Source organism: Rhinoraja longicauda, chromosome 32 (genome assembly GCF_053455715.1).
Source record: "Rhinoraja longicauda isolate Sanriku21f chromosome 32, sRhiLon1.1, whole genome shotgun sequence".
In the NCBI taxonomy this organism is placed as follows: domain Eukaryota; kingdom Metazoa; phylum Chordata; class Chondrichthyes; order Rajiformes; family Arhynchobatidae; genus Rhinoraja; species Rhinoraja longicauda.
Window position 1 is genome coordinate 11,603,504 of NC_135984.1, and position 15,223 is coordinate 11,618,726.

The 15,223-nt window shown below is 44.2% G+C and overlaps 1 protein-coding gene across 1 annotated transcript in view; it reads right to left on the reverse strand.

Moving 5' to 3' along the window:
• Positions 1–524: 524 nt before the first annotated feature.
• The window catches only part of bace1 (beta-secretase 1), a 131,189-nt gene continuing 116,490 nt past the window's right edge, over positions 525–15,223 (reverse strand). The window contains exons 7-9 of the mRNA XM_078426675.1: positions 13,954–14,103; positions 9,890–10,061; positions 525–1,423 (exon numbers count right to left, since the gene is read on the reverse strand). Of these exons, the coding sequence (XP_078282801.1) occupies positions 1,182–1,423; positions 9,890–10,061; positions 13,954–14,103 (564 nt within the window). The 3' untranslated portion in view covers positions 525–1,181. The remainder of the gene's footprint in view (positions 1,424–9,889; positions 10,062–13,953; positions 14,104–15,223) is intronic.

Sequence of the window (15,223 nt, forward strand, 5' to 3'; positions counted from 1 at the left end):
GAGGCACTTTAGACATACAGCGCGGAAACAGGCCCTGGTCACGGAGAGAATGCAGAAAAAACTCTGTGCAGACAGCACTCATAGGTAGGATAGAGCCTGGGTCTCTGGCGCTGTAAGGCAGCAACTTTACCGCTGTGCCACCGTGCCGCCCTAAAGTGCTCACACCAACTCTCAACTTTCAGCATGGCTGTTCCAAAACTGAGAGGCCAACTGTTATCCACAAGTAGTCTCTTTGGTAATCCGAGAGCATTTTAATAACAAGGCTTCAAATATAAACTCGCGAGCTAACACTGTCAGGCTCAGCTGTATGAAATCCAGGATCAGATTACCTGTTGACATTTATTATCTGGGTTTGGCCTGAATAGTTATTTTTCCAGACCACATACTAAGGATGGCCAGCGTTCACTAATATGTACTGCAGCACAGGGTTGTGGTATTCGTGAGAAAGTAAGAGGCCCTCAATGATCATTGTAAGTGTACAATGGTCCATCTCTGTCCAGAAAATGATGACGCTAAGTAAAATGCAAATTAAATATGCAATACTGTAATGTACATTTATCAATATTTACACACAAATGTATACATCACATTTCCACAGTTAAAATGTTGATGCTATCCTTACGTTAATGTAAAAGTGCAGGTAGTATAAAACCATATTGCACTCTTTGTAGGAAAAAAGTGGCCACACTAAGGCTACACATGCCGGAGATCAATGGTAATTTAACAATCATCTCTATTGCTCATGTACTTTCCATTTAGTCCAGTAGATCATAGGATTGGTTGTGATCCAAGATGAGGAATTAAACAGATACAAAATATTTCTGTGGCTTATATTTACAGGGGGTTTTTTGGGAGATATCTCGGTGAATTTTGTCATTTAAACTCGATGTTGCAAGTGCAGAAGAGTTGGCGTACCTGTTGAGTTGCCTGACTCTCAAACGTCAATGTTGACCCGTGGGTATTTGGTCACGGGATCTAATGATCTGACTAATTGAAAGTGTGATGTACAGCTGGGAAGGTACCTTGTTTACGCTACCGTAAGCTTCAGACCAGCCGCGCAGTTTTCAGCTTCATTGTTTTATACACCCGCCCTTCCAGCTCAGCACTGCGAACCGCTACGTATTTGAAAAAGAAATGGAGAAAGAAAAGTTTTCTTCCATCTTGAAAGTGTTCTTCCACCGTCACTTCAGCAGCGATATGTCGTCTGCAAAGTCATCGTGCTCGCGGCGCAGGCAACGGAAACAGCGCCACTGAAAGACCATCAGGCACAAGGGCAGCATGAAGAGGGCGCAGATGGCCGCCATCACGTACGCTATCGTCATCAGCGTGGACTCGTCTGTCTGCGGGATGTTGTAGCCGCAGTCCGCCATGTTTGTACTGAAGAAGGGCCCCTCCACCGTGGCTGAACGGAACTCATCGTGCACTGGAAGCAGAGGTGAGGAGAAGGGTTAGTCTCTGTGCTGGAGGTTTGTCCTGTGTAAACCTTTGTTGGTTATTCTACCATTTTATGTAGCGCTGCTTGTCACATTTCTGCATAGGTTCCATCCTCCCCAGCTCTGTACTCTGCAGTCCCATGACATTCATAAGCATCTGTACTCGCAATATAAACTCTGACCACTGGATTACATGTCTATTTAATCACTCTACCACTGGCGCAGTGGTAGAGCTGCTGCCTTACAGCGTCAGAGACCTGGGTTCGATCCTGACTACGGGTGCTGTCTGTACGGAGATCGTACATTCTCCCTGTGACTTGTGTGAGTTTTCTCCGGGTGCTCCGGTTTCCTCCCATACTCCAAAGACGTGCAGGCTTGTAGGTTAATTGGCTTGGTTGTCCCTACTCTGTTAGGACAGTGTAAGTGCACGGGGGTCACTGGTCGGCAGGCCGAAGGATCTGTTTCCGCGCTGTATCTCAAGACTAAACTACACTGGTGTCCATGTCTTCTGCGACCTGCTTTACTCTCACAGCTGGCAAAAGCCTGCATTCAGCTTTTACCACCAGTCAACGCTGATGTGCATTTTATTATTCTTTAAATATCACTGCCATTTAGTGTTGTTGCCCTTTAGCAGCAAAAAAATAACATTGAAATGTTATAATTAAATGGAAAGTATAATTAAAATATTAAAACAAAAGCATAAATAACTGTTATGGAAAGGAACTTGCTTCCTTGGCCTTCCAATCATTGGGATCTCTGATCCTATACCAGGATTGGACTTGAGGAATTTCAACAAGGTAAATGACTGAACACCAGTTGATTCATTCAAGACAGCCATAGTTTAGCTTAGTTTATTATTATAATTGCACATATAGGTACATTGGAAAGCTTTTTTTTGCATGCTATCCAGTCAGTGAAAACATTGTAAATGATTACAATCAAGCTATCCAGGATAAATGGTAATGCATTTAATGCAAGATAAATTCTGGTAAAATCTGATTAAAGATAGTTTGAAGATCTCCAATGAGGTAGATGGGAAGTAAGGACCGCTCCCTAGTTGGTGATAGGATGGTTCAGTTGCCTGATAACAGCTGGGAAGAAACTGTTCCTGAATCTGGAGGTATGTGCTTTCAAACTTCTTTACCTCTTGCCCGATAGGGGAGGGGAGAGAGGGAGTGACCGAGTCCTTGATTATGCCAGTGGCTTTGCCGAGTCAGTGTGAAGTGTCGATGGAGTCAATGGAAGTTATTCAATGAGAGACAGGCCCTTGGAATCAGATACAAACCACATTGCCCCCAGAGTGTAGGTGGGAGGGAGGAGAACAAGATGAGGTCAATGTAAACGAGTGTGTAATGGTTTCAGAAGGCAAAGGGGCTGTTCCCTGCTGTGTGACTATGAGTCACTGCAGTGAGACTGAACCCAACAAAGCTATTATAATGCAGCATGTTGACTTTGTAGCAAGCAGCAAAAGCTTTTCACTGTACCTCAGTATACTGTACGTGACAATAAACTAAACTCAAATATGCACATCCCAGCACTATCTTCTATTAAAAGAAACATTGGCCAAATAACCATTGTTTCTATACATGCTGCTTCGCTATTTTTCCAAGGGCGTCCTATTGCTAAGCCTGACTATCCCAATGTAGAAACAATAAACTGCAGATGCTGATTAATACACAAAAGGAAGAAGGGTCTCGACCCGAAACGTCACCCATTCCTTCTCTCCCGAGATGCTGCCTGACCTGCTGAGTTACTCCAGCATTTTGTGAATAAAAACCTTCGATTTGTACCAGCATCTGCAGTTATTTTCTTATAATACACAAAAGGACAATAGGTGTTGGATTGCTCCAGCACGTTGTGTCCTTCTGGTCATCCCCTTTCCTGATGCAGGAGAAACTAGGTATGGAAAACCCTGGGTAATTCTAAGACCAGAGATGATTAATAGCCCTTCAAGCCAGCTCATAATTGCCTAACAGTTCACTCTTTGGGATTAGTTGGTGTTGACCATTTCTCTTTGTCCTCCTTCCCCTGCTCCCGTCATTCCTTAGATCCCACATCCAGGCATCTCACCCGACTGAGGCTGATGATTTATGTACTTTGAGTAAAGTTCACTCTTGCCCGCTTCCTAACCTTGTCATAAAAGCATAAATGGTCTGCCATTATCTGGATGAGTCATGCTATATAATCAGCTATTTTAAACCCAGAAATGCTTTGTGAATGCTTTGTAAATGCTTTGCTCATTAATTAGCAGAGTATGTGAAGTAATGTAAAATTTAATCTTCGACTTTCTTGAGTATCTACAGAGCACTGTAAGGAAGTGAAGACATATTACATGGAAAAAACAAACTGCTGGAGGATCTTGGCAGTCAAACACCACCTGCGGAGGCAGAGCGAAGGTCGCCATTTTGACCATCGGAACTGAGTGCGGTGGAGATTTAACCAACATAAGAGGTGAGGGAGAAGGAGTAGGTGGAACCGGGTGAGGAGGGGTTGATGAGGCAGCTGAGGGGAGAGGGGAGCGGATGGTGACGGAGATTGGAAGGTGATATATGGAACAAGATATGGAAGGGATGATACGCAGATGGAACCAGTTTGGGGGAGGAAGATCCAGTGGATCAGGTTCATAAGTCATCAGCCCATCAGGTCTACTCTGCCATACATTCATAACAAGCATCCAGAGTAGCTGGTAGATGCTGATACAATTACACCATTTAAGAGTGACTTGGATAGGGAAGGTGTAGGGGAATGTGGGCCTAATGCAGGTAAATGGGATTTGTGTGGATTGGCCTCATGGTCTCCATGGACAAGGTGGGCTGAAATGACCCGCATGTTGTACAATTCTAAGATTTGTACCACTTTTATGTAGTTATAACGTGAGTATAGAACAGGCTTCAAACCTTTGTGAAACAAGGAAATACAGATATTGATTTACAAATAAGACACAATGTCTTTGAGAAACTCAGCGGTTTTCAGACAGCATCCCTGGAGAACATGGATGTTGTCTATCTTAGGTCTCACCTATCCATGTTCCTCAAGGATACTGCCTGGCTCACTGAGTTACTCCAGTACTTTGTGTCCAAACATCTCCCTTTCTGATTCCAGGGAAATAGTAGATATTGTTCTCTCCCTCTGCTAGTTCTTTAGTTTAATAGATTATTTTTTATTTGAATTTACCAACTATCATCTAATGTGCGAGTTAAAGATGCAAATGATATAGGCTTCACTTCCAGGGATTAAAGTTTGGAAGCATGCACCATTACACAAGAGTGACAATAATACAGTTTACAGATGTGACCATGATGCAATTATTGCTGTTGGATAAACGTCCAGGCAGCTAGTTGTCCCTGAGGCCGTCCCTGTTCAATTTGTTTTTGATTTCTGTACGCTCAGTTAAATGTCGACCAGGGGCTCAGATCGCAGTGCATCTGTACTCCTGTTTCCCCGTCATTCCCTACTGAGTGCCTTGTGGAAAGGGGAGGGCGAAGAATGCACTAAAGTAGAGAAGGTCTACTTTTGACCTACTGCAGAAAGGCACTTGAATTCCTTTACTTTAATGCCTGCAATTCCCTATTTTGAAGATTTTGCAGACTATCAGGTACTTGAAGATACAGTTCAACAGTCTCTGCCAGTGGCTTTTGGCAGAACTGTAAAAGTCCAAAAGTGTTTTAGTCACAATCTGCCCTCTGAGGCTGTCTTGCTGAACGGAAACTCCACAACACTTCAGCTGCAGAGGCAACTCACCTTGCCCTCGGTAAGGAAAAGACCCGTATGCGACAGGGCAGGCAATGGGATCAGTGAGTCTATACCTTTCCGATCACTTTACACAACTAAGTATCTTTTAAATGCCTCTGAGTGGAAAAAGTTGCCCCTCGGGTTCCTATTACAAGGCAGACTCAGGCTGCCAATGATTCAACAACCAGCACCCATCACAAGTTACTTCAACTTCTCCTACTTTGGCCGAGTCCATTCCTTTTTGAGGTATTTTTGAGTTGAGGTAGTTTAATGCCTGCACTGGAAACCAGGTTGAGATGCCCAGTGTGTTGTATTGAGGAGCAGGACCATGGGCTGGTGCAATGCTTTGCAACCACACAACATGGCAGCCACAGGCTGATCTTCACCCTGCAGTGGTGAGGAGGACCTGTTGGGGAAGGGCAGTCTTTTTTCCAGAACAATGGGAAGAAAGTGATAGAGGTCCAGTTGAGCGTTCTGCTGAGTTGCAGAATAAACTAGTTTTATGAGTGGCGCAGCGGTAGAGTTGCTGCCTTAGTGCCAGAGACCCTGGTTCGATCCTGACTACAGGTACTGTCTGTATGGATTATGTACATTCTCCCCGTGACCTGCATGGGTTTACTCCGGGAGCTTTGGTTTCCTCCCACACTCCAAAGAGGTACATGTTTGTAGGCTAATTGGCTTGGTAAAATTGTAAATCGTCCCTAGTGTGCGCTGTTTAGTGTTAGTGTGCAGGGATCGCTGGTCGGCGCGGACTCGGTGGGCCGAAGGGCCTGTAAAAGTCCAAAAGTGTTTTAGCCACAATCTGCCCTCTGAGGCTGTCTTGCTGAACACTTCAGCTGCAGAGGCAACTCACCTTGCCCTCGGTAAGGAAAAGACCCGTATGTGACAGGGCAGGTAATGGGATCAGTGAGTCTGATCTGTAACCTTCAAAACAAAAGCAAGAATAGGCCATTTGGCACCTCGTGCCTGCTCTACCAGTCAATAATCAGCGCTTCTCTCCTACACTAGATCCTTATTTCTCAGTCTTAGAATAAAGGGGAGCCAATTTAAAACTGAGATGAGAAGGAACTTTTTCACCCAGAGAGTTGTGAATTTGTGGAATTTTCTGCCACAGAGGGCTGTGGAGGCCAAATTAGTGGATGGATTTAAGAGAGAGTTAGATAGAGCTCCAGGAGCTAGTGGAATCAAGGGACATGGGGAGAAGGCAGGCACGGGTTACTGATTGTGGATGATCAGCCATGATCACAATGAATGGCGGTGCTGGCTCCGAATGGCCTCCTCCTGCACCTATTTTCTATGTTTCTTGATGTCCTCAACATCCATTATATTGTCTGGAGTAATGCCAGAATGAGTTTGAATCATCCTTTTAAGTTAAAGAATTTAAATGCTCTCCTCTGGGTGAACAAATTTCTTCTTGTCTGTTCTGAGGTCTGACCTCTTGGTTTGACAGTGCGAAACTCACCATCCCTGAGGAATGCATCATTATGGCATATTTCCTACCACGGCAAATAATAATATTATACATTGCACTAATATTACCTCCTAGTATGCTTAATCTCTCTTCAGGACAATAGGTCTTCAATAACCACCTTATTCTTCCGGATTGCAAGCATTGTGCTTGGAGCAATAGAGTGGTTTTGTTACTGTTTAACAGCTTTACATACAAGGAGGGATCTGTAACCTGAAGGTGTGGAATTCTCTGCCTCAGAAGGCAGTGGAGGCCAGTTCGTTGGATGCTTTCAAGAGAGAGCTGGATAGAGCTCTTGAGGATAGCGGAGTGAGGGGGTATGGGGAGAAGGCAGGAACGGGGTACTGATTGAGAGTGATCAGCCATGATCGCATTGAATGGCGGTGCTGGCTCGAAGGGCTGAATGGCCTACTCCTGCACCTATTGTCTATTGTCTATTGAATGCCTCAGATTAGAACGGATAACTCTGTTTTTCTTTCCACAGATGCGGTCTGATCTGCTGAATGTTTCCAGCATATTTTTGTTTTTATCAGATTTCCAGGATCTGTGGTTTTCTTTTGATGTTTTTTTGTTGCATCAGCCGCACTGAAATCCTCACGCTGGGTTATGGTAGGTGCTGTAATCTCATTTACAAGTGAAAATGAATAAATGTAAGATTGATCAAAAATCTGGTGCGCACTAAATCATCTTTCTGGCTTGCTTTATTGCTTTCATTTTCTTGCTGTTCCTGTGATTTATTCCAATCTTTAGTCTTCTGACCTTGAGAGACCTTTCATACTGTCTGCTCCGATGGATGTAAAGCTCCTGTCGACATTCTGGAAAGAGTTCGATTTCCCCTGATATCTGGCTTACATCCCTCTCGCATAACCCCATCAAAAACAGCAATTAGCTGAGCAGTCATTACATGGATGTTTATGGGGCCCAGCTGTTCTCAATGCCCACTAAGTTGCTTCAAGAACAAATAAATGCTGCACTTTAAAGTTGAACATTTTAGTGCAACAAGCTGTAAAATTGAAGGCTGCCTTAAACTTTTGTTCTTTCACTCTCCTGCCAGTGTGTCACCTGCTAAATAAATCCTCAGTCCAGCAGGAATTCCTGCAATGCCCGAGACTTGAGTGATGCTGTAATTAACTTATCCGAGCTGCTGCTGTTTCTGGCACGTGACTGCAGTCATTTCTTGACGTTGTGCAGAAATGGAGTCGAAGTTCAACAAAGTCAGAAGTGGAAGCTGTTGGAGTCTGCACAGCAGAAGGGGGTCAAACATATGGGCATTGTGCTGTGCAAGAACAGCAAACCGGGCAATTACAAGGAACTGTGTCCTGTACCCACGAGTATTTGCAGGTTTTCTACTGAGGCACTCCAACAAGTGGGCAAAGTACAATACACAACTTGGTAACAACAGTCCCATAAAATACTACCTCAAGTAAGGACTAACTCTGCCCAGCTATAGAGTCATAAACCTACCTTGTTCATGTACCTGTCTAAATGTTTCTTAAATATCGTGATAGGACCTGCCTCAATGATCTCATCTGGCAACTTGTTCCATACTCCCACCACCCTTTGTATAAAATAAAAGTCACCCCTCAGATTCCCATTAAATCTTTCCACCCTCACCTTAAACCCATGTCCTCTGGTTGTCCATTTCCCTACTCTGGGCAAAAGACTATGCATTTACCTGATCATTCCTCTCTTGCTCCTTTCTCTTAGTTCCTTTGGCCTCGCCCTCGTCTATTTTCTCCATGAAGCATGCATCTGATTCCCCTTGCAATGATCTTTTGGATTGTGGACATGAACCACATCAGGCCTTGTGAGCCGTAATGGGCCTGTGAGATCTTCCTATATTTTCAGCGATGAGTTGTGCCTGGTGCAGTGGTTGAAATCTGGTGTAATATTCTGGCTGATCAACTTGCAAGGTGCTATAAAGCTCAGAGAAAACGTGGGAAATTGTAATTTTACCGGTGCCTTTTACGGGGAATATGTTGTGGTTATTAAAGTAAGGGCTGCCTAGGGTGTGTATAATGAATGAATAAGTTTATTGGCCAACTATGTGCATATACAAGGAATGTGCCTTGGTGCTCCGCTCACAAATGACAACACAAACATACAGTTAGCAATTAAAAATAAAGCATAAACACATCAAAACAATAAGGATACACCATTAAGGTCTAAACATGTGATGCAAGACCAGGTCCAGTCATGCAGCATGGAAACAGGCCCTTGGCCCAACTCATCCACGCCAACCAAGACCTTCCATCTAAACCAGCGCCATCTGGCCCATATTCCTCTATACCTTTCCGATCACTTTACACAACTAAGTATCTTTTAAATGCCTCTGAGTGGAAAAAGTTGCCCCTCGGGTTCCTATTACAAGGCAGACTCAGGCTGCCAATGCCTCAACAAACAGCACCCATCACAAGTTACTTCAACTTCTCCCACTTTAGCCGAGGTATTTTTGAGTTGAGGTAGTTTAATGCCTCAGGGAACCAGGTTGAGATGCCCAGTGTGTTGTATTGAGGAGCAGGACCATGGGCTGGTGCAATGCTTTGCAACCACACAACATGGCAGCCACAGGCTGATCTTCACCCTGCAGCGGTGAGGAGGACCTGTTGGGGAAGGGCAGTCTTTTTTCCAGAACAATGGGAAGAAAGACGTACAGGTATGTAGGTTAATTGGCTGGGTAAATGTTAAAATAAATTGTCCCTAGTGGGTGTAGGATAGTGTTAATGTACGGGGATCACTGGGCGGCACGGACTTGGAGGGCAGAAAAGGCCTGTTTCCGGCTGTATGTATATGATATGATATGAAAGTGATAGAGGTTCAGTTGAGCGTTCTGCTGAGTTGCAGAAGAAACTAGTTTTATGAGTGGCGCAGCGGTAGAGTTGCTGCCTTAGTGCCAGAGACCCTGGTTCGATCCTAACTACAGGTACTCTCTGTATGGAGTATGTACGTTCTCCCCGTGACCTGCATGGGTTTACTCCGGGAGCTTTGGTTTCCTCCCACACTCCAAAGAGGTACATGTTTGTAGGCTAATTGGCTTGGTAAAATTGTAAATCGTCCCTAGTGTGCGCTGTTTAGTGTTAGTGTGTGGGGATCGCTGGTCGGCGCGGACTCGGTGGGCCGAAGGGCCTGTTTCCATGCTGTGTCTTTAAAGGTAATAGAACATTTCTTATGCCCTTGGACATGGTACTCAGCCAGTGTCATAGTGACTACGTGGATGAAGAACGGGACTACATGAAACAGGATTCATCGCACTCACCGTGACAGGTGCTAACCGCAAATCCAATGCGCTTCCGGGCACGGTCAAATACGACGTAAAACCCTTCCATGATGACGGCCCCCATCACCGTTCCTGTGGTGGACTGGGAAATGGCAAACTTGTAGCAGTCGTCCTGAGAGGTGGCGACATCTTCCACTGGCCGCAGGTATTGCTGTGTTTTAGAGAAGCAAAGAATTGGAAGTCAATGGTATGTCCACGATGAGTTGAGTTTACCCTGAAGCATTTCATTGAACATAAGAAACAAAAGCTAAGATGTCTACTCTGAGCCTGCTCTGCCATGGCTGATCTTCTACTCAAGTGCCATCTTCCTGCTTATCGCCACATCGCTTGATTCTCTTAAACATAGAGAACACTGTTATCCGCTTTGAATGAACAAACTGAGCCTCCGCAGTACATTGGGCTGGAGAATTACTAAAGTTCTCGACTCTCTTAGTGATGTAATGTCTCCTCATCTCAATGGCCTATCTTTCATTCTGAAACTCTGTCCCCTGATTCAAATTTCTTAGCCAGGGAAAATATCTTGCTACCTCTAGTCTATCAAAAACTTGAAGGATTTTGTCTATTTCAATGAGATATATTCTAAACTTTGGGGAATAATGTCACAGTCTATTCAATCTCACCTCGTCCATTAAACCCACCATCCATGGGACCAGTCTAATTAATCTTGGCTCCCTTCTTCTGTGGAAACTACATCTTATAGAGTCGTACAGTGTGAAAACAGGCCATTTGGCCCAACTTGCCCATGCTGACCAACAAGCCCCATCGACACCTGCCTGCATTGGCCCCATATCCTTCTAAACCTATCCTATCCCTGTACCCGTCCAAATGTTGTGATAGTACCTGCCTCAACGACCTCTTCTGGCAGCTTGTTCCACATACCCACCACCCTTGTAAAAATGTTGCCCGTCGGGTCCCTATTAAGTCTTAAGTCTCCCCCCCCCCCCTCATCTTAAACCTATGTCCTCTGGTTTCCATTCATGGGAAATGTAGTCTCCTTATACAAACTATACACAATACTCCAAGTGTGGTCTTATCCTGACAACTGCAGGACTTCTTAATAAACTTGTAACATAGGCTAATAAAACCATTTGCCGTCATAATGACTTGGTCTACCTGTCTGTGGACTTTCAGTGATTTGTGTACAAGCATACGTAGGTACCACCGAACATCAACATTACTCACCCTCTGTCTATGTAATCAATAGTCTGTGTTTCTGATATTCATCCCAAAGGAGATAGCCTCTCGTTTTATATTTTTCCATACTACAACTTCCATTATCATGCCCTCTCACTTCGCTCGTCTATATCCTATTGAATCTCTGTATATTATTCTCTGTCATCACAATCCCACTTTGGTATTGAGTCCTTTTGTAACCACATTAACTTGGATAGCCCCACACCCCCCCCCCCCCCCCCCCCAGTCCGTGTGTCTGTGAGAAACACCTATACACAGGTTGCCATAACCTTCCCTACTTGTTGGAACGTTACAACCACAGGATCAATTCTTCTGTTTGTGGATCTCAAACAAATTACAATATATCTGTATGTGTATATATGTATGTATGTGTGTGTGTATATGTATGTGTGTGTGTGTGTGTGTGTGTATATATATATATATCTATATACTATTAAAACTCAGATGTTGTGTCTCCACACTCAGTACTCAACACGCATGCGCGGAATATCCTCACACGCACAAAAACAATGGACGCCGTTAGCGGAGCAAGCCCGCGATCACCGGCACACCTCTCCTCTCTCCCCTTGCTTCTCTCCTCTCTCTAAAAACCCGGAGAACATCTCCCCGCAAAACAACCCCCCCTCCCAACTCACTCTCTCCCCCCTCAACAAATACCGCAACATCTGTCATCACAAAACGGGTAAGAGTAGGGCTGGGGGAGGAGAGAATGGGGGGAGTGGGGACGGGCCCAACGGGCCCGCTTCCAACGGGCACACTTGTTCTAGTATATATATATATATGTGTGTGTATATATATTTTTGCGTACACACACATATGTATAAATAAATACGCACACACATACATACTGAACTTTTCTTCTGCTTATATTATTTACAAAGTACTATGGTTATATATTAATGTTTTGCTGCAAGTAAGAATTTCATTTGTGTTTGGGACCTATGACAATAAAACACTCTTGACTCTCAAACAATTGACATTGTTGCCCTTGAATTAGCATAAAATTAGCCTTCTAACCCTCGTCCAATAAGATCATGGCTGACGCTCTCCCGCATTTACTTTCCTTCCAGATTTCAATCTTCCCTGTTCTCTTTAGATCTGAAAAACTACCGATTCTTGCCTTGAATATTCTCAACAGACCTCTGCTTTTAAAAAAAGTCACAACATTTTAGTTTAGTTTAGAGATACAGCATGAAAACAGGCCCTTCGGCCCACCGAGTCCGCACCGACCAGCGATCCCAACACACTAACACTATCCCACACTAGGGACAATTTTACATTTTACACCAAGCCAATTAACCTACAAACCTGCACGTCTTTGGAGTGTGGGAGGAAACCGAAGATCTCAGAGAAAACCCATGCAGGTCACGGGGAGAACGTATAAACTCTACAGAGAAGCACGCGTAGTCAGGATCGAACCTGGAACTCTGGCGCTATAAGGCAGTAGCTCTACCGCCATGCTACCATGCAACCCTCTAGGCAAATACCTTTCTTATTTGAATCCTAAACCACCAATCCTTTATCTTGAGATCATGCCCCCTTGTTTGAATTCTTTACCAAAGAAACAGCATCAGCATCCACAGCAGCAGTCTCTTCGAGATGCAAGTACATCTTAATGGTATCACTATTCTACTAAATTCCAGTCGGTAATTGCCAAGCTGCTTCCATCACTCTTGGAAGGACAATTGCCACAGTCTGGCTATCGATCATACAAATCTGTTCCATTCCTACACTTCATCATTCAACAAAAAGCACAAGTCCCTATGCAGGTTGATTTATGAAAAGTAAACTGGTGGATAAATGAGAAGAAAGAGCAGAGAGAAGGCTGGATTAATGGTTCCAGTACTAATGATGCAGCCAGGTTGATAATTGAGATGTAGAAATAAGGAACTGCAGATGCTGGTTTACAAAAAAAGACAACTGCAAATTGTGAAGGGTCCCGCCGGAAACCTCATCTATCCATGTTTGCCAGAGATACTGCCTGACATGCTGAGTTACTTCAGCATTTAGTCATAGAGCATGGAAACAGGCCCTTCAGCCCAACTTGCCCAAATCGTCCAACATGTCCCATCTACACTAGTCCCACCTGCCTGGTTTTGGCCCACATCCCTCTGCACCTGAACTATCCATGTACATGTCTAAATGTTTCTTAGACAGTTTGTGTATTTCTTTTTGCAGAAATATTAACTCTGTTTCTCTGAGAAGCCTGACCCGTGGAACATTTCTCACAATCTTTGCATTTCAGATTGCCATCATCACTTGGCTCAGTCTATGAATTGTATCTGGCATTCTGCAAGATGGGTCATCACTGTCAACCAGCTTGTTAGCTTGGCCCACATATAAACATGGTTAAAAATCTTATACCCAAGATCCATCAATGGCAGCTACTGGATTTAATTGACATGATGGACACCTTACAAAGGAAAGCATAGCTAAAAGGAACAGATTATGTTCTAAGTTAACTTAATTTGAAACGATAGAACTTTATTTATCACAGGAGGGAGATTGGTCTGCCAACAGTAAAAAAAACACAACAAAATACATGAAACATGAAATTAAAGTGACGAGTGGAAAGTCCAGGATTGGGGATGTGCAAGGATGGGGGGTGGGGGTCCTGATGGTGATCATGTAACTGAGATTGCAGATGCTAAGACCTTGTGCAGAAAAAGCCCAAATCACTGGAGTATCTCAATGGGCCAAGCAGCATGTGTGGAGGCAAATGGACAGGCGACCCATGTTTTGGGTCATTGGAAGAAGGATCCCGACCCAAAATGCCGTCTGCCCATTTCCCAGCAAGGATGCTGCCGTTTGTTTCTTGCCTGTTATAACGGAGGGTCTTTCTGACTTACTTGCGGCAGGATGGTGATTTGGAAGGATTGGTTGGTGGCCTCCCCCATGAGGTAGAGCGATATCGTAGGGAAGATGTGCCAAGGCGTGGTGCCAACTTGCCAACACACCAGCTGCTCGCCCAACCAGAACCCATCAGGGAACTTCTCCGTCTGTCAAAAGAGAGAATAAAACTAAAAAGTGACGCTAGTAATGATGACCATGAATATTTCATTACGCCAGGATTCTTTAATCAACACCAGATGTTGTACAAGTTTTCAACTACAGTCATTTACCATTTAAACATATGTATGTGTGATGTGTATATTAAGAGATTACACCAGAGAATTATTCTGCTGCAGATTTATGAGACATTAGAGATGAGGAATTTACAACTTTGTCCTTACTGCATCTACTATTCCCTCTGGGAATTCACATTTTTTCTCCCAATATCGCTTAAGGAACATCAATCCGTGTCCTTTCAGAAAGTTTCCAGAATGTACATTTTTGATATCATGTTTTCGGGTTTGTGAACCGCCTTGGGAAGGTTTGGGATGCTAATGATGCTATTTATAAACAAGATGTTTTTGTACGAAAGAAGAGAAACTCCACATATTGTCTGCCACGTTTGTCTTTTATCTGATGAGGTGCCTGGCATTTCACATTCCCATCATGCCTCCAACTTGAGTGAACTCTGTCGGATTGTTTCTAGGCTGCTCTCCTTCAAGGCTGGAAAGCTAGGAGCCAGTCCTATGAAGGGTCCTGACCTGAAGTGCAGTCGTTTTGATAATAAAGGAAATGTTACTGGTAATTTCTGCACAGTAATGTGGTGAACTATTATGCTGGTGTAGTCTGGTAAGGTGCTAGTTTAGGTAAGGTACCAATGAGACCTCCATTGCCCTTCTTGCAAATGGCGGCGTGGGGTCCAATATCTCATGTCATAAGGGATAGGAGTAAAATTAGGCCATTCAGCCCATCAAGATTACTCCGCCATTCAATCATGGCTGATCTATCTCTCCCTCCTAACCTTATTATGTAAGTACAAAATGGCGGCACTGCCCTAGCAGCTGCGGCTCACCTGCGGTCCATTTGTCTTTGTGTTTTTGTTGTTTTTTTTGGTCTTAATTGTAGTTGTGATGTGGTGTTTTTGTGTTTGTGTACTATGTGTGTATGTGGGGGGGAGGGGGGGAACTGTAACATTGTAAATATGTGTCCCTTCCGAACGGAGACCCGACCTTTGTTTTCTGGGCCGTGTCTCCGTTCCTGCTGCGGCCTACCATCGGCCCAACTCCT